This window comes from Diabrotica undecimpunctata, chromosome 2 (assembly GCF_040954645.1).
Source record: "Diabrotica undecimpunctata isolate CICGRU chromosome 2, icDiaUnde3, whole genome shotgun sequence".
Classification (NCBI taxonomy): domain Eukaryota; kingdom Metazoa; phylum Arthropoda; class Insecta; order Coleoptera; family Chrysomelidae; genus Diabrotica; species Diabrotica undecimpunctata.
The window spans coordinates 130,188,472-130,210,864 of record NC_092804.1 but is presented as its reverse complement, the minus strand read 5'-3'; the positions used below and the strand labels follow the sequence as shown (position 1 = coordinate 130,210,864).

Here is a 22,393-nt window from a genome sequence, read left to right as displayed (position 1 = left end):
CGAGAGACGATCATCAAGCGGCGCTGGAAGTCATAATGGATAAAGGACGTACATTCAAAAATCACGTAAACGCCATAATACAAAAAGCCAATACAGCAAAAGCGTCAACAAGAGGAGTCACAGAGGATAATAGAACAATAGCGCTTAACGCTAGTCTGAATTTGAATCGGTTAGGGAACCATGTTGGAGTTCTATTACCCAGAACTCCCACATGAAGAGTATTTGGCTAATAGTTGTGTTCCTAACGCGCATCAGAGTGCTGTGGGGACAAAAGGGGTAGTCTGGAGCATTGGAGAGCGGAGGAGTAATTCCTGTTTACACACGAATTAATATAACAAGCTCCAATAAATTGTTACACTCGAACGTAATTTCAAGGGGTGAACAAATCTCTCAGGTTGGGTTTAATTAAATTGCTTGCTTGCAAAATACATCACTTGAGAAAGTCACTTTGCCAAAACAGCTGTAGTAGATAATAAATTATAATAAATTTTATGGAAGGTCGAATCCATCACATAATTAAAATATTTACTGTATAATATAATTTGTCAAATTTTGTAGCCACAGCAACGATTTTTCAATTTTATATTTTATTATCTGTTCTTTCAAATGACTACACGAATATACTTATTTTTTTATTTTTAGAACAAATCAGGAATTTCTTAAAAGTAAAATTTATTTTATCGTAATTGCAGTAAGGTCAAAATCATTTTAATCAGTTGCTGTGTTGACCTAGTGTATGTAAAAACAATATTTTCTCACAATGGTTTTCACATACCACCACCCTGCACCTGAATCTCCGGTTTATCCAAGAAATAAAACTATTTTGAAAATTGCTTAAAAGATCTTACGTGACCTCTAGACTTTGGACCGACGATAAGAATTAATTTAGTTCCTATATTTTTGTAAAATTTCTTGTGGTATCATTCGAAGTCGAGTATGTCAAAAAGATAGGTATTAGTGAAATTTTTGCTCAAAATGGTGGCAATAGACAAAAATTCGAGTGTTTTTATGCAAACGCTGTTTTACCTTATGAACCAGAGTAATATTGTACAGGATACTTCGTACAATTATTACTTTATGCAAATCGGACAAGGTACGTTTTCAAAATTATTTATTTGACAAGCTTGATTAGGTTAATTACTTTGTAAATATTTTTTCTGTTGCTGTACACCTATAAATTTACATAATCACTTATTTTATCAACTTCAGTTATAACCCTACTAAAGAAAATAATTCCAATTTAAGTGAATTTATATCAGGAAAAATTTTTCGGATATTTAAAAAAAATTAAGATAGTTTCCTTTTTGCAGTTACCTGTGAGGATATGTTCTTATTGTTATTTCCATCTTTTTTCATTACTTTTAATACATAGTCAATTTTTTAATATTTTTATATGAAATATATTCATTTTATATTCTGTCGTTTCTGAATACCTAGATATAAACTCTTAACTTTATATATTTGACATCTGTTTTCGTTTCCGTATAATTCCTCTTTTAGATATTTCTCTTAATTTCGGAATAGAAATGTGGCTGTGCTATTCTAAACTCTTCTTTTTACCATTCCTTGCCATTTAACTTAAACATTTTCTGCCACCTATTTATTAGTTACTCACTTTGTAGACTGTATATTACTTTCATCTCAATTATCTTCAAAATAAAATGAAGGGTTGGAGTAAGAGAAAAAAAAGCTTAGGCTTTGGTTACAAAAATTAATTATAGGTCTAACTTTAAAGATTCTGTCATTAGACATTGGTTTATTGTCCGCTGGATTTCTTCTAAAATTCTAACATCGAAGAATCAACAAGAATCTATTTCGACTCATTTGAGTAGAAAAAGCTTATATTTTAAACAGCGGATCTTTCTTTATCCAATAATCTAAATATAGTATTAGTATAAGTATAAATGTTTGTAACTCTCTGGGCGTTATATGTTTCCATTTATTTATTCTAGATTTCTGTTGTCAACCGCAAAAAGATAGATATTGCATATTCGTTGGGTTGGTTTTAAACTTGTAAAAATTCATCAGTTATTAACAGTCTAAAATAGTCTAAGGGTTTATCACTAGGCAAAGGAACCAGTAACTCTTGATTTGTTGTAATGGCAATATTCTTGATAGGTGTTGGATTATCTCTCCAATCAGAATTTGCTATTTTATTTTTACGTGCATATAATGCATATTTGTTAGTAGGGAAATACCTATCAATACTGTCTACATAGCAATAAACTAAAAAACTATGAATTTGTAATATTTGACATAATAAAACACTGTTACGTTCTGCCTGAGTGTATATTTAGGAAAAATATTGGAATAGGAAATGAAGTACTAAAAAACTTAAGATAAAAAACCAGAGTCAAAAATGTATGAATTGAACCTTTACCTGGTGTGGTAAAACCACAGTAGGTAAACCATGGTAGGTGCCTGCAAAACAAGAAGTAATTATGCGTAGAGCTGAGCAAAAGAACCTATTTATTTCTACAATGTGTGAACGCCAGAAGGCGTCAATGGGACCTCACTCAAGTAAGGTAAAACGCCCTTTGGCGACAGTGGCGTCTGATTCACGCACGCAAAATGCCTTTTGGCAACAGGTAGCAGCGAATGTGGTACATATTTGATATTTGTCTCCTCGCATGATGTGTCAAGGTAGAGAACTTTTCCCTTACTACGGTCACTTATGGTCACTACAAATATTTCTATTTTTTTTGTCTTAGCAGCTCGACATTGGTGATAACCTGCACCTATAAAATTTGTAATAATTCTGCATTATATCCACAGGTCAAAAGCTTCTATATTCTTTTTATAGAATACGTTATTATTTTTGTGACCATCATTATAAATGTTACGGGCGACCAAGATCCTTGATAGCCCGAGCCATTTTTAAAATTAAAAATTTAAAATGTCGTCAAAATTGACTGTACTTAATTTAATTTAATTTTAAAGAAGCAAATATATCTAACCTTAATTTGGAATTTGGTGGATAGTGATTGGAAAACTGAAGATAATGATTGGTTTTATAATGTCGACGTAAATTTATAATTTTCAATCGTATAATTACAAATAACACATAACTATTTTCCGTTATTGCCAATAGAAAAGAAATTATCCCACTCATTATTAAAACTACTACCAAAACAAAAAAAATGGAAGTCAGAATAGATGGACAACTTACAGAAACTTTAGAAATAGGCAGCGGAATAAGACAAGGAGATTCATTGAGCCCCATGCTCTTTAATTTGATCATGGATGAAATCATCAAATGCGTTAACAAAGGAAGAGGATACAGAATGTAAAACAAAGAAATAAAAATACTCTGTTACGCAGACGACGAAATATTGATAGCCCAAGATGAAGATAGTCTACAAAGACTGGTCCACAGATTTAACATAGAAGCAAAAGAATTTAATATGACAATTTCATCTCGGAAAACTAAAACAATAGTAGTCAGCAAAGTACCAACCAGATGTAAAATAGAAATTGATGGCATCAGTATTGAACAAGTAATGGAAATAAAATATCTGAGAATTACAGTGTCTGGCTATGGAGACCTCGACAAAGAAGTGAGAGTTCAAGTACAAAAAGCAAATATACTGGCATGGTCCTTAATAACACTATATGGCGAAACAGACACATTAACACTGAGATGAGGTCAAGAATTTATAAAGCCAGTGTAAGACCAATAATGACATATGCCTCAGAAACCTCAGAAAGAGCCAACACAGTCACAACCCAAAGGCCACTGGAAACGGCAGAGATGAGAGTACTGAAAAGAATTACAGGAAATACGCTGAGAGATCGAAAGAGAAGTAAAGGTATTAGAAGAAAATGTAACGTACAATGTATAAATGAATGGACACAAAATAGAAAAAAAGAGTCACCAATCAGTAGAAGAAGTATCGGACGACCGCGCAAAAGATGTGTGTGAAAGAAGTGAAAACCTTCCATAGATGTATTAATCCGCCAATGAACAAGCAGAATTGCTTATAAAGACGAAGAAGAAGACGAAGATTATTAAAACTTCTATTTTATTGTTCGTATTTTCTTTTCTAGTTTTGTTTTCTGTCATCATATTTTTAAAAGAACTGGAAATAGGTAAAGGAATTTAGAAATTACACGAAATTATGAGATATAACATTTTCTTTTATCAAATAAAAAATTGGCAGCTTCTTCAGTCTTTAGTTGTGGTCCTTATTTTATAAATCTTCTATTTTCCGTACTAAGACTTCAAATAACGCTAAAGTTTTGTGTTATTAAAACAATAATAACACGTGTTACATACTAAGAAACAAATTATAGTTAACTTACAAAAAATACTAAATTATTAGTCCAGTCGTCAGAGATCTGACCTCTAAAAATCATACGAACAAGATCAATTTTGCTAATAATGTCAATTTTGGGACCACAAAAAAAACCAAGTTTGCCACTTTTACCCCAAGGATAAAATTTGATGTTTTTTGATTAGAGTTTTCTATCGACAGAAATCAAAATTTTGTTGCGCAATTTTTGCCATCAATAAAATTTATTACTTCTATTGACCGGTCGCTATGAAATTTTCATTGCTGGAGCCTAATCTTCAAAACCTATAACTTTTGTTGTTATTTATAATATATTGATTTTAATTTTGGCGACAAATATGAGGCATTTAAAATATGAACCAAAATACGCTAAATTTAAATATTCTCATCACAAACGATCGCACGTCATGGAAAATGCTTCCACAAAAATGGCATTAGATGGAATTTGCAGCTGAAGTTGTGTCGTTTCGAAAAACGTACTTGTGTAATTAAAAAGAAGTAGTTTTAAATGTTTTAGATCATTTGTAATGGCGAAAGTTTAAATTCAGAGTTTTTAGGTATATTTCAAATGCCTCACATTTATTGCCAAAACTCAAAATCAAAATTTCAGGCTATATGTTTTTGACGATTGGGCTCCAATAATAAAAATTTAATAGTGACGTTTATTTATTTAACACTTTTATAGAAACTGACTTCATTTGCGGCAAAATGCAAAAATTGGATACGTTATCTGCTTCCATTTTGATTTTTGTCGATAGGATACTCTCATTCAAACATATCGAATTTTTACAGTCAAGTTGATACAAATTTTATTTAAAATTTATTTCGCGTGAATACCAGACATTGAAAATAATCGGCCGCTTCAAGCGTTATTTTTAAGAGAACGGTTCATTCTACAAAAAAAATGTAAATAAACATTTTTGTTCGAAATTATCTGTTACATTTTTTACTTGAAACATTTTTTTCTAAGGCGTACATATTCTTAGTAAATCGATTTTTTCCGTTTTCCCCCTATATGAGGGGAGGTTTTAGAGAGAAGTCGGGGGTACAAGGCGGTAAATTTTTTGCATCATTCTTGGGATCTCAAAATTTACATTCTCAGCAGAATTCAGCTTGTTTGTATGATTTTAAGAGGTTCTGTGGCATTTGGGTCATAAAATACGACCTGAGTATTTAAATTATATCCTTAGCAAGAGTGATACGGTCGGAGTCGATCGATTACTGACTTTTATGTCGCACCACTGTTTATGTTTGTTCGCTAGGTTTTTGATGTCTAGTCTATATTTGTTGTCAGTAATTTAAGACAAATTAAAACATAAACTTAACATTTTTAAACTTTGAACAGTCATAGGGAAAGGAAGCTAAATATAAAAAGTATCTCAAAGTCCAATATTGCTTTTAAAATATTGATACTTTTAACTCTAAACAAAAAAATAAATGTTATCAGTTGTTTAACAATTTTGCACTTTTAACTCATGTTACTCAAGACGCCTATTAATAATGGAGTTTCCAGATTAGCGCTATCAATTTATTATTACTTCAATTTGCAACAGCTGAAAGATAAAGGGGACTTAAACTTTTAAACCTTGATCCTTATTTAAAAAATATTAACTGGGCAGTAAGTACAAATGTACCTATTTAATATAAAACATAATTTGATTGTATTAAATTATATACTAATACATACAAAAGAGCAAACAATAATATTGTCTTTAAACAACAACACTACAACATAAACTAATAGGTTTCAATTAAGATCCCATCCCCGTAAAAGTCTCTGCGGTAATTTAACGAGTTTTTGCATGTATTACAGGTTCTTTATTGATTTTGGGTCATAGATGATGATACACATGCACTAATAAGAAAGAAAAAAATAATAAGGAAAAGGTCACGAAAAAATTGAATATAAAAAGTAAAGTTCGTGTAACCTTCTGGCTACGGTCTAGTGTTAGGGATTTCAGGTCGCGCAAGCGCCCCTAACATTACTTAACGACTACTTTCGTAGCCGGGACCGATGGCTTTACGTACCTTCCGAAGCACGGTGGCAGATCAGTTAAATTAGAAATTTAAATTTTTGTCGGTGCCGGGATTGATATGGATTGGATATGATTTTTACGGATTACAAAAGATTTAGAGGTTCAAAAGCGCACAAAGCACAGAAATAAAATTTTTGATAGAAGTGAACTGCATTACCAAAGATAAACGGACAACATGCTTTAAACAATTTAAACAAATAACGGAAACCAATGGAACACTTGAGATATTAGCGCAAGTAACAAAAAACAAACTGATAGAAGCTATAATAAATCTGAAAAATCGATAGATACAATTATAAAATTATTAAGTGTATAAATGCAACATAAGTGATATAGATATCTCTTATCCTCAACATAACACGAGAACTAAATTTCTCAAGTGGTTAATTATAAAGACTTTGATTAATAAATCTTCGTCGAAACAGATTTAACAGGTACTAATTTGATGTTGAAGTTATTGTAGATTGTGCGTTAAATTTGTGAGTGATTGCAAGTTTTATTTATTAACAAACCCTTTTATTTTACAACTTGTGTTAAAACTACTAAATTTAAAAACTTGATGTCTGATTGCACATCCATTTTATAAGGCCAAATGCATACCAACACTATAATTTTATTATGATTTTAATGGGAATAAGCTACAATTGAAATTTAAAATAAGTTTATTGACGTTTCAATTTCCACTTCGGAAATTGTTCTCAAAATACAACATAAGATCAATAGCGAGGTACGTTTATTGACAATTTTTACATAGTACTACACTACATGTCATGTCACAATATAAATAAGTCACTTATGTATACATAGTAAATAACTAAGAAATAATACAAGAACACATAATATAACATATACAGTGAAAAATCTTCTTCTTAGAGTGCCGTCTCCCTATGGAGTTTGGCAATAATAATGGCTATTTTTATTTTTGAACTTGCTGCTCTAAACAAATCAATCGATCTTCATTGATACCAATCACGTAGATTCTTCAACCATGAGTTCCGCCTTCGGCCAGCAGATCTTCCTTGAGTCTTTCCCTCTATTATGAGTCTCAAAATTTCATATTTTGGTCCCCTCATCATGTGGCCTAGGTATTCCAGTTTTCTGGTTTGTATAGTGATGATTAGTTCTGTTTCTTTACCAACCCTTTCCAGTACTTCTTTATTTGTAATTCTATCAGTCCATGATATTTTTAATACTCTGCGGTATAACCAGAGTTCGAAAGCCTCGATTCTTTTTAAATTGCATTTTTTTAATGTCCAAGTCTCAGCTCCATATAATAATTGAAAATATGTGACAGCGAAAGGTACGTAGTCTGATCTCCAAATTTAGATTTTTGCACGTTAGGAGTGGCTTCATTCGTATAAATGCTGATCTGGAAATCTCTGTTTGCCTGTTTATTTCTGCAGTATGATTAATGAAACCATTGAGTTCCCAAGTACTGATATTTTTCTACTTGTTCTATCACGTTACCATTGATTGTCAATAGGTGATGTATATTTTGCGGTCCCTTTATAATTAGCATGTGCTTCGTTTTTTTAGCGTTTATAGCAGTGGCGGCTCGTGGCTTGAGAGACAAGGTCGGCAAGGTATTTTTTGTCTCCTCAGATAGGTATACCGTCTAATAAAGACTTAAATCATCATAGGAGATTTTTTGTTTTCTTGTTTTTTGTTTTTTTTTTGTTTTTTTCCTATAAATTTAGAAACTAAACATGTTTATAAATTAACTCTAGTCTACGTTGTTTGGAAGTAGCAAAATGGGTTATAACGTCATCGTAAAATTTATTAGAGTTTTGGAGAGATTTTAAAAGTTTTTTTCTATTGACATTTGAGACAAGCTTGACATTCTCTCTTGTTTCATGGTATTTCGACAATACGTTTTGATTCTTTTGAGGCAAGAGAAATCTCGTTCATTTGAGGCAGACGTTGGTGGTAATGAGAGAATTAACGACAATAATTTATTAATTTCGGTAACAGTTTGTTGTAATGAATTGCAGTATATAAAATTATACATATCTTGTAACTTATCCCATCTTCCGAAAATATTTGGATCAGCATATAAAACTTTTAATTCATTTTCTAATTTTATTTTATTAAAGAATGATGGATAATTTTTAATTAACCTGTCTAATAAATATCTTGGAAATTCTTTGGCGTAACTTTTAAATTTTGAATCGTCAAAGAGGTCAAAAATTTGCAAATCTTCAAAATTCGAAAAACGAGTATCTATTTGCATAATAATAGTATCAAAAATTTCAAAATATACTCGATTTTCGAGATCTGTTTCTGTGCCATGCCTTTGTCTTTTTTTTGTGGGTTCGGAAATATCAAGCGAGTCCAAAACTTCACTGCGTATATACTGGAAATTACTATCATTACGAAAATCTCTGAGATTTTGCACCAGTCTTGTTATTCTATTTTTGGAATGAATATTGTCAGTTAACTGATTTTGAACAACATTGAATATCAAATCGGTTTGGGTAAACACTTTCTTAAAAATATTTAAAAGTATGTTAAAAGAGTAATAATTTAATAAAGTTTTCAAACCGATTGCTTTACGGATCGAGATATCATCACTTTCAAAATCGTCGCATTCAATAATAAAATCAAAAACTTCCAAAAGCTGTTCACGAAAATCTGCTACAGTGAAAACTAACCGAGATTTAAAATTCCATCGCGTCTGACAAACTGTTGGCATTTTTTTCGAAACAAACCGTTCTAAAACATTAGTCCGTTTAGGTGAGCTTGAGAAAAATGAAGCAAATCCGCTTAAACTGGCAAAAAAAAGACGACATTCTTTAATTTTTTTACATGTATCCTGCAAAACTAAATTCATTCTATGCACATGACAGTGAGTAAATAAAGCTTGCGGTGCAATAGTTTTAACTTTTGCCTGGAGACCATTTAATTCACCAGACATCACGGCAGCGCCGTCATAAGTTTGCCCTACCAATTTATTTTTGATATCAAAAAATTTTAATCTGTCCTTTAAAACACCAAAAATATATTCTGCCTTATGGCTTTTACTCACGTCTGTAAAACCTAAAAACCTCTCATAGATATTACAACGTAACGCGTATCGAACAACAATTGATAATAATTGTGAATGACATGATATGTCGGTAGTTTCATCTACTTCTAGAAAAGCAAATGGTTTCCTGAATCTCAGATTCAATAACGTTACTCAAAATGTAACTAATTGATTCTATTAATTCATTCTGGATTGTTTTAGATACACCCCTAAATGTCTTCGAATCAGAAAGTAAATTAGAAAATTCCAAATCGTATTTCTTAAACATTTTTATTAGTTCTCTATAATTACCTTGATTAACCGAATGCTCCGATTCATCGTGTCCCCTAAAAGATAATTCCTGACAACTTAAAAAAATTACAATATCAATTAAACGACGTAAAACTGCGTGATTATTTTTTACAATTTCGTTATGTTTAATAGCATTTTCACGTTGGGCATTATCTAATGAAACATAGATATTTTGTTTTCCAAATAAATCTAATTTAATCTGGCTCTAAGTATGATCTTTCGAAATATCATGTTTATGTAAAGCCCTAAATAATTCCTTTAAATTATCGTAACCAGATTCACACCACGGATTTTGATGTTTGCCCCTATTTGTCGAAAATAAAATGCAAGGCCAACAGAAAAGTTTGTTTTTTATTTCACTCCCGGTAAGCCATGAGTACTTGCTGTACCAATTATCTGAAAATGATCTATTACTTTCCTTACCCGCACTAATATTTATAAGCCGGGACATTTTAGGCAAAGGATGCCCCTTATTTTTAATAACAATTTGTTCTTCGTATGGAATAGATGAAAACCCATTATGCAAAATATAATTTACAATATCAGACTTATCAATACTTACAGTTTCTCCCATGGCTTGCATTTTTTAGGTTAATTTACATGAATTTGTTTACACTTTAATTTAAAAAAAAAACTTCTAATATGTCAAACCCTTTAACCTTTAACTATTTACGGCAGACGTAACGTATCACTTTAGAAAATAAAAATAAATCACAGAAAGAAAGGCTAGTTCGTGCACTGAATATCACTTCACTTTACTACTTACGTTCTTATATGAAATAACATTTCATCCCGCGCTCGCAATGTACAGTTCGCGACCAATAATCACCAATCCAAATGAAGCATCAGCAAATTTAATTTTGCCGTACTTGGTAATTAAGTTCATATGGAAAGAAATGTATGTTTGGTTGCTAATCAACTAATATTCCGTTGATTTTTACAAGTAAATCGTTAAGGTTGGGATCGGCTCGCCGAAAACGCAGAACGTGCCTTTTTAAGAATTCACAGGCGGATGGATGTATCCGATATCGGATCATCAATTTGAAAAGTGTCTACGCAGGGATCACTTAACGCTCAGATTGGACGAATTCTTTTAAAAACCATGAATAAAATTTAGTCTGGTCGAATTGGTCGAATTCTTTTAAAAACCATGAATACAATTTAGTCTTTATTATCTCATTATCTCACAGATATTTTTTTATTTCACAAAAACAAATGACATCAACTGATTACCTGCCACAATTAATTATTGAAATACTGATTAAATTAAATATTAAAAAAATCTATAATATCTATAAAGGTGTGGGTCGGCACTGCCGACCCTGCCGACCCTGACCGGCCGCCACTGGTTTATAGTAATTCCCATCTCAGCACTATTCATACTTAAGCTTTCGATAAGATGTTGTAGATCTTCTATACTCGTTGCTATGATCACAGTGTCGTCTGCATATCGTGAAAGTGAAAAATAGAAATATAAAAATATAAACAAACAATTCAGTTAGGTGTAAAATAGTTTTCATAAAAATGACAACACTAGGAGCTCAAACTTAACTTAAGTTTAACTTAAGTTTGTTACAGTTAAACCAAGATTTAGATTTTTCTAATATTTTTTGATTGTAAGGTTGTGTTATCTGCAAAAAGGACACAGTTGGTGTTTTCCAACGCACTTGGTAAATCATTTATATATATCAAGAATAGCAGAGGTCCCAAAGCTGATCCTTGTGGTACTCCAGTTGAAGCTGGTAGAGGATTAGATTCTTGATTATTAAATGCAACAATCTGTTCTTCCTGTAAGATATGATTTTAAAAGGTCCTGTATGGTACCCCTTATTTCATAGTACTCCAATTTTATCAATAGTGTTTGAATATCCACACAATCAAAAGCTTTTGTAAAGTTACATATTAATCCATTAGTAGGTTCACCTGCATCAAGATCGTGAACAATATGTTCTATTACTTTTAATAAAGCATTAGTTGTTGAGTATATTTTTCTAAAACCAAACTGAGAGCTAGATATAATTGATTTGTTATCCAAATAATTTGTTATACGATCTTTAATTATTAAAATTTAAAAAATTTTACTTATTATTGGTACTATGATCATGGGCCTGTAGCATTTTTATTTCCTTTTTTATGAAGTGGAGTTACTTTTGATATTTTGAATACATCAAGCCAGTAACCCTCGTTAATACATTTGTTAAATAATATTGTTAGTGGTTCAATAATTATATCTAGAGATGCCTTAATAATTTTACTGTTAAAACCATAGTAGTCAACACCTGAGGAATTTTTTAATTTGTGTATGTATTCTGTGTGTATGCATCAGATGTAGTAGTTTATGTCTTGCTCGGAGTTTCCTATTGATTACTTACACTTATATTGACAATTCAGACATAAGATATTCTCAATTAAAGTTGATTTCATTTAATCGAATGAACTATCTGAAACTATCGAATGAAAATCGAAACGTCAAATACACTTATTTTAAAATAAAATTGTGGCTTATTCTCATTGAAAGTAGTAATTGCATTAAGATGTCATAAAAAATATATTTAGAATAATATTTTTAATCTATCTCAGTGGCGCACCTGGAATTTTCCTGAGGGGAGGGGTTGATTAGGCACAGAAATTTTTTTATGCTACCTCCATTTTGAGTCCTTAAAATTTGAGTTTTATTTTAATTTAAAGTACTAAAGATAGCAGTGCCAAAGATTCAGGTATCTGTTATCCTGCCTACCAATTAAAACCATCCTCTCACAGCTGACTATCGTACGTAAAGTACTCCGAAACTGGGATGGCCGCTGTAAGGCTGACGACATTTTTGGAACACTTCCTTCTCTTATCTAGATCTTATCTCTGTCGTTAGTCCAGTTCGTGCTTCTCTTCTTCTTATTTCTTTTTGATTACTGTTTGGATGTAATTGTGAACACTATTCTACCCCTCCTTACTTCCCGTCATCTTCACGATCATCTTTCTTACAGTCACAGGGTTCATACCTATTTCTCTATACATTCTGTTTCCCTCCAATGTACATCTATTACACTTCAGCATTGTGTGAGTAACAGTGTCGGAATATTCGCAGTATAGGCAATCTGTATCTGTCTTTCTAAACCTATGAAGATACGCCCTAAAACAGACAATCTACCCAGTCCCTTAGGCTCGGGATCAGCATCTTGGTCCACTGGCTAACATCGTTCGTGTTATTCCACTCTTCTTGCCATCTGCCCATTGATCTTTCCCTTTCTTCTTTTTTTATGGCTGTTGATGATGTTAATGTATGGCTTGATGTATGTTATGTATGCAATTCTTCTTCTTCTTCTTAGTCGTTGACCTGATGCAGGTATCGTGATATCATGAAGTTATTAGCTAAATTTTGCAATGTTCCTCCACGTTTTTCTATCTTCTGCCATTCTAGCACATTCTGACAATGGAACGCCAATGGTAGCAACAATATGGTCCGTGTATCGTGTGGGAGATCTACCTCTATTTCTTTTGCCTTCTACTTTTCCCTGGATGGTAAGTTTTTCAAGACCATTTCTTCGAAGCACATGTCCAAAATAGCTTATTATTTGTTCTGATATTTGTGTTCTTAGTCTTTTCTTTATGTTTAGCTGGTCCAGTATGGATTCATTTGTTCTTCGGGCCACCCATGGTATTCTCAGCATTCGTCTCCAGCAGTACATCTCAAATACATCTATGTTCTTTTTGTCTTTCTCAGTAAGGGTCCAGCATTCCGATGCATAAGTAAAAACTGGAAAAACTAGACTTCTTACTAGTCTCATTTTTGTATCGGTAGTTATTTCATGGCTTTTCCAAATTTTTGTTAATTTTGCCATAGCGCTTTTTGCGATTGCTGACCGTCGCTTTATTTCTTCAGTACAGCCTCCTTTGTTGGTTATTAATGAGCCAGATACACAAATTTATCTACAACAGCGATATTATTTATCATGACCAGATGATTTTGATTGTTGTAAGCTCTGTCAATTATCATGATTCTCGTTTTATCTCTGTTTATTTTAAGGCCCATCGTTAAGCTTACGTCTTCTATCCGTTGTAGCAGGTGAATCAATTCAGCTTCGGAACTAGCGGGGATAGTAGTATCATCTGCATATCTCAAGTTGCAAATCTTCTTCCCGCCAATGGTGATGCCACCGTTCCAGTCCTCAGTAGCTTTCCGCATTATCCATTCACCATATATGTTAAATAGAATTGGGCTTAGTATGCAGCCTTGTCTCACGCCCTTTGTGACCCTGAACCTATCGGTTAGTTCCCCATTTATTCTAACTCTGGCATAATTGTTATTGTACAGGCTTTTAATTAGCAGTATCAGATGATTGGGGACTCCCATTTTAGACAAAACCTGACACATTTTACTCCAGTTGACCAAATCGAAAGCTTTACTATAATCTATGAAGCACAAATATGTTGTGATGTTGAATTCTCTGGATTTTTCTACAATCTGCCGTATGTTTAAAATTTGTTTTCTAGTACCACGTCCGGGGACGAAACCTGCTTGTTCCTCCGCAATGTTAGGTAGTAAAAAGGGCTTTATCCTCTCGAGAATTATGTGTAAGAGTATCTTACTGCAATGCGCAATGAGAGCAATTGTGCGATAGTTGCTACATAAATCTTTCGCTCCCTTTTTATGTATGGGAATATATAGTGATTGTGTCCAGTCCTCAGGCCATTTACCTGTCTCCCACAATCTTTGGCAAATTTGATGTATTATATCCACTCCAACGTCATCTAGGGCCCAAATCATTTCAATAGGTATGTTATCTGGACCGGCAGCTTTCTGACATTTTTGCCTCATAATTGCTGCTTCAACTTCACTTTTGAGTATGTCCGGTTCCGTCACAAAACTGGCATCTTCTTGTTGTGATGGGGCGTCTGTGCTTTCCTCTATCATCAGTCGTCCACAGTATTCTTTCCATCTGTGTAAAATATCGTTTTTAGAAGTGAGTAGAGTTCCGTTATCATCTTTGATAGCAAGGTAGTTTGGTGTAAAGGAAAATGTATGCAATACAACCCGTGATAGTCCACAAGGCCGCCGTAGATGCAGTTATGTAGGCGCATGCTACTCGCAACAGACTCGTTCTGTCGACTCTTATCATGAGCCTAACATTAGGTATCTATCTCTAAATATACTAAAAAATATTACTAATTATTGTTTATTAATTATTGTGTGAACCCCAAACTCCCCCACCCGCCCTGGGTTCGCCTCAGATCTATACGACAAGAGTAACGTAGACTAAATTCTAATAGTGTAAATAATGTACATCTGAAATGGGTGTCCAATAACTTTAATATAGATCAAAGTATTTATCCATCCTTTTTTAATTTTAAGACAATGTTATAGAATCGAAAGCATCCAAGTGCTATGGAATATATGGTTGTTTCGAATTAGGATATCCGTGGACCTCAGAAAATCGACCAATAGCTTACTATCCAGAGGAGTTAGAAAAAGTAAGTAACTAAAATACAATTTTCTATATTTTGACTATTTTATTAAATATTTTTTTTATTTTAATGAAATCACATCAACTATTGTTAATGTATAATGTTATTAGCAGTATAATCATGTTTTTATAATGCTATACTTTGTTTGAGTACTAATTGGACAAAGCTGAGAATTTCTATATTTTTTAATTAAAATCCTCCTTCGGCCTGATTCGAACTCACAACCCTTGAGCGTTTACACTCAGTAAAATCAAGTAAAAGAAGAGACTCGAAGCATTTAAAATGTGGTGCTGTAGACACATATTGAGGATTTCCTAGATAGACAAAGTTACCAACGAAGAAGTTCTAAACAGAATGGGTAAAGAGCGCGAACTAGTTATAACCATAAAACATCGCAAACTGAAATACCTCAGCCATATAATGCATAATGAACAACGGTACGACCTACGTCGGACCATACTTCAATACAAAAAAGAAGTTGACAGTCTTACTACTGCACCAGCAAGGGGTTAAAAAATTGTTTGTTAAAACTTTACCGCATAGAGTTGTCACTTAAGTGCATAGTGCTACAAAAAACGTTAAAATATCAAAATGATTGTCCCAGTTTAAGATCCTTTGTTCTTCATCAGGGTTTATGGTTTTTTGGCTATTGTATGAAGCGTTATTTTTGTTGAGCTTTTTCAGTTCTTCCAGTTTTTCTTGGAGGCTGTTGGATAGTTTTACTCTTTTACTTATATGAGATCTGCCTCGGATGATTTGAGAATTTGTGACAGAGGAGAAGGTGTGCTGAATGTTTAGCAGTTTTTACGGTGACAGTGCGTTTCCAGATTGAGGGAGGACGAAAGAAAATTACAAATAAAATTCTTGTGTTAGTAGTGATGGTAGTCGGTGGTTGAAGAAATAGTTGCGGCTATTTCTTCGGGAAAAGGACATGTATTATTATCCTTGTCCAGTAAAGAAATTAAGATTTACATAATGAAGGTGCAGTACCTTAATGAGGTGGATTTGAGACGATCTGTTTTATCTTGTTCGTCATTACAATTTTTTAGTAAGATTGACGGTAGATGAATCTTTTTGTCTTTTAGTCTGTGGATTCGTACGAACTTGAATCAATTTAATTCTTTCTGATAAAAAATATTTTTTTTTATTTGTGGTACATATATGACGATGACAGTTTTCCGACGCGCGAATAATTTTCCATGCGCGAAACGTGCAGATTGTAAGTTAATGCCGCAAACTTCCAACGGCTGGCCTAGCGATTTGTTTATTGTCATTACAAAAGCCAAACATTTGTGTTTGGACGATTTTAAAATTGTAGACGCTTAGAATCAAATCGTAAGTTCGTTTGAACTTTAAAAGATATTGTGCAGTGCCTCCAATGACCTCTTATGGGCCATAGTACATTCGCTCTAAACTGTAACATCTTAGCCATTGCGATAATTTGGGTGATGTTGCAAACTGGTATTTTGTTGATTTGAGTGTTTGATTATAGTTTCAAGGCAGCATGTGCAGTTTCTCCGCCTTATAACAAAGTTGCAGGTATTCCAGATAAAGCCAAAGTTAGGGTTACCTAATTTTGTATTTTATGGTCGCCACTAACGATAAAATTAGGAATATTTTTTCTGTCCCTCCCCGATTATCAAGGAAATAAATTCCACACTTTCACAAGCTGTTTGTCGTTTTAAGGAAGAGACTGTTGTCATTAGTGGCTCCTCCGCCAAATCCAAAAGATGGAGCCAAAGCTCAAAGTGTCCAAGTGTTTTGCTATCTACTGATGTTTAATAATAAACAAATTCATAAATAATAAACAAAAACTAATAATAAATGTTACACTCAAAATTAATAATTTTATTAATTATTGATAAAATAGGAAATAAAAAATTATTGCCCAAATTAAAAAAATTAATAATAAAACTTGAGAATTACACTCAAAAGGTGAAATGACAATTGCAAACGTCACTACTACGCTCGATGCATAAACAATAATAATGGCCGAAATCTGGGTAGAGAGTGAGAAAAGGCTTATTGTGTGAAAAAGACGGGAGACTTTCTTCGTTTTCATCTCTACTGCGTGCTGTTTACTAAAATAAAATAAAATAGAAAATACTTGTTAGAATAATAAAATGTTTACATGTTAAATTTGAGTGATATTTATCGTAACAATATTTACCATAGTAGTTGAGTTCTGAAGCAACAAAACGAAAAGTCTGTGATAATAAATAAAGTAGAAATATTTGTGGTTAAAGTTAAAATATAAAAAAAATTATATTGTTTATAGGTTTTCATTTGTTTTAGATAGAACCACAATATCTACTTTTAACCAGAGAAAATCCAGTTGTACCTATAACTATGGAATTGAACGATTTTGATTACGAAGATTCGCTGGATTTTGATCCCGAAAAAAATATTTATATCGTAACACATGGGTATATGGAAGGAGGTACAATAAAATGGGTAAGTTAAAGTATATAATGTATATATAAAAAGTAAAATATGTATGAATGAGTACGAAGAGATAGTGAATAATTAGGAGTTTATCTTCCCGTCATACGATATAGGAAAGTTCAACAATATGTTTACCGAAACATTAACTTATTTTGAAAAATATTTATTCAACACATATTTTATACAGTTATGATTTCCGACTATATTTTTTTTTAGATTCATGAAATCGCAGATGCCTTATTAGCCCAAGAAGATTGTAATGTTATTATTATAGATTGGCAGCGAGGCTCTGGACCTCCATACACTCAAGCTGTTGCAAACATAAGGTTGGTTGGAGCTATGACAGCGTATCTGTTGGCGGATATTTCAAAGTATACCGGTGATCTCAAGCTAAATCATGTCCATGCTATAGGTCACTCTTTAGGAGCACATCTATGTGGATATATAGGTTATACTTTACAAAAGGTAAGCTTTATGACGTGGTTTTAGTAAAGTAGTTTTCACGTGAAAGTATATTTGAACTAAATTAAACATCCTGTTTGGTAATATGGAATAATTAGGAAAAACACAATCTTTATTTAACATATTGACTTAATCTCTATAATACTGTATTTAGTTATATTGATTTTGTATAGGATTTCCAACTTACGCTAGGAAGGATCACTGGTATGGACCCTGCAGAACCTCATTTTGCCAAAGCTAAACCTCCAGTACGACTTGATAGATCTGCTGCTCATTATGTTGATATTATACATACCGATGCTAGTCAGTTTATAAGAGGTGGATTAGGAATTGTTGAAAGTATTGGACACGTTGATTACTATCCAAATGGCGGCAATGAGCAGCCTGGTTGTACCAAGGGAGTACTTCAATATATCAGGGACTTCAATGGAAGCGTTTTTAATGGTAAGTCTGGGAAGACTTCAAAAACTGCTTTTAAATAGGCCTTCTTCGAAACATAATAGTATCTAATAATCTGTCATGTTCCTTTTTTTTTGGAACATTTATTATAAATTTTATGTATTAATACTCTCTTCTGGTGGTGAATATAATTAATTTTGATAATCGTAAACTGATTAATAAAAATTATTAAATCGACATAATTTAAAATTATTTTACAAAATTAGTCCAGTTGTCAGAGATTTGACCTATAAAAATCGTACGAACAAGCTGAATTTTACTAAGAATGCAAATGTGGGGATCAAAAAAAAAAAGATGCAAAAAAGTTTACAACTCTACCCCATGGCTTTTCCTTAAAATGCCCCTTCGTAGGGGGGAACACGAACAACTTCGATTTACCAAGAGTCTGTACGCCGAAAAACAAAATATTTTAGATAAACAATGTAGTTGATATTATGTAACAAATATGTTTATTAGCACTTTTTGTGTAGAATGAACCGTTTTCTCAGAAACAACGCTTGAAGCGACCGGCGATTTTGAATTTTCGACAGTTCTTTCTTGCACAGCTTAACAAATAGCTTCACCGATGTACGTCTACTGAGCGATTATCATTTACCGAGAGTAATGGTGTGGTTTACAAGCTATAGCTTGCAAAAATTGGATTTTGGACGTTTTGTTTATATGCTTGTGGCGTTATGGCAATATGCCAATCAACCGGAACCCGTTTGGCCGTATTTTTCAACCATTGGTCCTGCTGAAATCTGTAAATCTTTTACAAATTTCGTATAGCTCATAAAGACAGAAAACGATAGTAGTAAATCGTTTTTGTTTAAATGCATCAAAATTGATGACATTTTTTGCAGCTACCACTCGAAGTGGGAAATAGCAGGACACGGTCGCCAGCTTTGGATGTAGGAGTTTGTATTTACCCGACCGTCTGAAGACATAGGGATACAGAAATAACGTTATAACAATTTATTGGTACTAATTCATACACGAAAGGTTTGACGAATTATGCTTCTTTCGCCGTTTACTTATATATTCGGCATTTAATTCATCAAAGCCGTAGCAAAGTTCTTGCTGAAATCTGTAAGTCTTTTACATATATATATATATATATATATATATATATATATATATATATATATATATATTTATATCTTCTTCTTCAAGTGCCATCTCCGCGGCGGAGGTCGGCAATCATCATAGCTATTCGAACTTTTGAGACGGCTGCTCTGAAAAGTTCATTTGATGTACATCCGTACCACTCTCTCAGGTTGCGCAGCCATGACATTCTACGCCTCCCTATGCTTCTCTTTCCTTGGATCTTTCCCTGCATGATCAGTTGGAGCAAGGTGTATTTCTCTCCACGTGTAATATGTCCAAGATATTCCAATTTTTTTGTTTTTATTGAATTTAAAATTTCCATTTCTTTGTTCATCCTTCTCAGAACCTCTTTGTTTGTGACGTGTTCTGTCCATGATATTTTCAGAATTCTTCTGTACACCCACAGCTCAAATGATTCCAGTTTTTTCATTGATGCAGCATTCAAGGTCCAAGATTCCATTCCATAAAATAACTCGCCAACCTAACTCTTAGTTCCAGTTTTAAATCCCTGGTACATAGAACTCTTCTCATTTTGTTGAAATTTGCTCTAGCCTTTTCTATTCTTATTTTTATCTCCTGATTGTAATCATTTGTGGAGTTAATCATTGTTCCCAGGTATGCATATTTGTCCACTTGTTCGACGTTGGTTTCGTTTATTAGAAGACTCTCGTTATTTCTTTGAGTTTTCGATATTCTCATAAATTTCGTCTTCTTGACATTCATTGTTAGACCATACTCTTTTCCATACTCTGCTATTCTGGTCAACAGTCTCTGAAGATCTTCAATGTTTTCGGCTAAAATCACAGTGTCGTCCGCATATCTAATGTTGTTAATGGGAACTCCATTTACCTTTATTCCAGCTGTTTCACCCTCAAGAGCTTTTTTCAGGACCTCTTCGGAGTAGGCGTTGAAAAGAATTGGCGACAATACGCATCCCTGTCTTACTCCACATCTAATTTCAATTTCTTCTGACAGCTGTTCGTTAACACGTACTTTTGCTCGCTGTTTATAGTATAAATTTAATATGATCCTGAGGTCGTTGTAGTCAATCTTCTTTGATTTCAGGACATTCATTAAATGTGCATGTCGTACTTTATCGAATGCTTTATTATAGTCAATAAAACATGCGTATATATCTTGATTGACGTCCAGGCATCTTTGTATTAGTATATTAAGTGAAAAAAGAGCTTCACGTGTTCCTAGGCCTTTGCGGAAACCAAATTGTGTATTATTAACGTCTATGTCCAGTTTGTGATATATTCGGTTATGGATGACTTTAAGTAGTAACTTTAGCGTATGAGACATTAAGCTAATGGTGCGGTAATCGCTGCATTCTCTTGCGTTTTTCTTTTTAGGGAGACAAATAAAAATAGACGTCCACCACTCTTTGGGTAATACGCCTGAACTATAAATTTGGTTCAAAAGTGTCACTAAAACATCAATGTGCTTCTCATCTAGAATTTTTAGGATTTCTATAGGAATCATATCAGGTCCAGGGCTTTTCCCGCTCTTCATTGTTTTTAATGCGTGCAATATTTCTTCTTTTGTAATATATGGACCTATTTCTTCTGACGTAAGTTCTATGTGCTCCAGATCTCCTCTTTCATCATCGAACAATTCATCGATATATTCTGCCCATCTGCCCATATATTTATATACATTATGTCAAAGGACCTTTCTCTCAGACATTGCAAGTTACGATCCGACTGAATTTGTCAACACTCAGGTTTCTGTACCATAGTCTGCATTAGCACTGGTCTGATCAGGGTTTTAATTTTCCTGATCCCTGACCCGGGATTTAGTTTTCCTGGTAAATATATTTGATTTCGGATGTTTTAAAAGTCCATTGTATTGTTCAAAAAATTGCTAGATAGATTCTGCGTGTAATTTTCGTCTTTGTCTTATTTTATCTATCTATTGGGAATCTCAGGTATGTAAATACTGGAAAGAAAGACAACTGGACCAATGACAAAGGTAAGAGGGAAAGATGCTGGAAGTTGAAGCTAGAAAAGTGGGTCAGACTGTATGAGTTAGAATGTGTGAGTCAGACTATGGGGAAGGAGGAAATGCCCGTCTGGGGTATGTGATGTCGGCCTTACAGCGACCATTCCGCTTCCGGATCGCTGGATGACAGAGGAGGGTCTGGTTTAGCAGGTAGGCGTTCGGCGTAGACTCGGCAACGAGAGGGCATTTTAAAGTACCTCGGGAACTATCGCCGGGAGTACGAGGAACGAACGAATCCTGCACTAAGGTCAGTGTTCTGTATGCTATCTTTGACTAGTTTGACCAATTATTTAGATGAGTCAAAGCTCATCACTGCACACTACTCTATATAACATTCACGAGTTATACTATCCTATGTAGTGCAAAAATCTACAAACAATTGATGAATTTCAATATTTAATTCTAAGTACTTGTCTAAGATTTGTCTTAATATGAAAATTTGGTCTTTTAGAAACTTTTGCCCATAAAAGCCACACTGATATTTTCTCTGACGCAATGTTGTCTGGCTCTGGTGATTTCCATTTTTAAGTTTGTTAATTGCATACTTATCTCTGCGATTATGGCGGTTTGTTTTTCTTTTTGGTGTTTGATATCTTGAGGAGGATTGAGGAATATTTAATAGTTCTTTGAAATTGTCTTCCCATTTCTTCAGGATTTCTTCTTGGTCATTTATTATGTTTCACTTTTTACTATACATAGTCTATTACCATTTTTCGAATTTTTTAAGTTTGTGGTAGAATTTTCTCATCTCTGGTCGGTTGTTAACAGTCCCCAGTTCTTGCATCTCTCTTCTAACTTATGATTGCATTACTCAGTCCCATTAAAACCTTTTT

The 22,393-nt window shown here is 33.3% G+C and overlaps 1 protein-coding gene across 2 annotated transcripts in view; it reads left to right on the top strand.

Moving 5' to 3' along the window:
- Positions 1–834: 834 nt before the first annotated feature.
- The window catches only part of LOC140434873 (pancreatic triacylglycerol lipase-like), a 32,078-nt gene continuing 10,519 nt past the window's right edge, over positions 835–22,393 (top strand). Inside the window, exons 1-5 of one of the 2 annotated variants that reach the window (XM_072523464.1) lie at positions 835–1,093; positions 14,992–15,110; positions 17,400–17,558; positions 17,766–18,014; positions 18,185–18,455. In XM_072523464.1, the coding sequence (XP_072379565.1) occupies positions 976–1,093; positions 14,992–15,110; positions 17,400–17,558; positions 17,766–18,014; positions 18,185–18,455 (916 nt within the window). In that variant the 5' untranslated portion in view covers positions 835–975. The remainder of the gene's footprint in view (positions 1,094–14,991; positions 15,111–17,399; positions 17,559–17,765; positions 18,015–18,184; positions 18,456–22,393) is intronic. The other variant, XM_072523465.1, reaches the window with a different exon arrangement.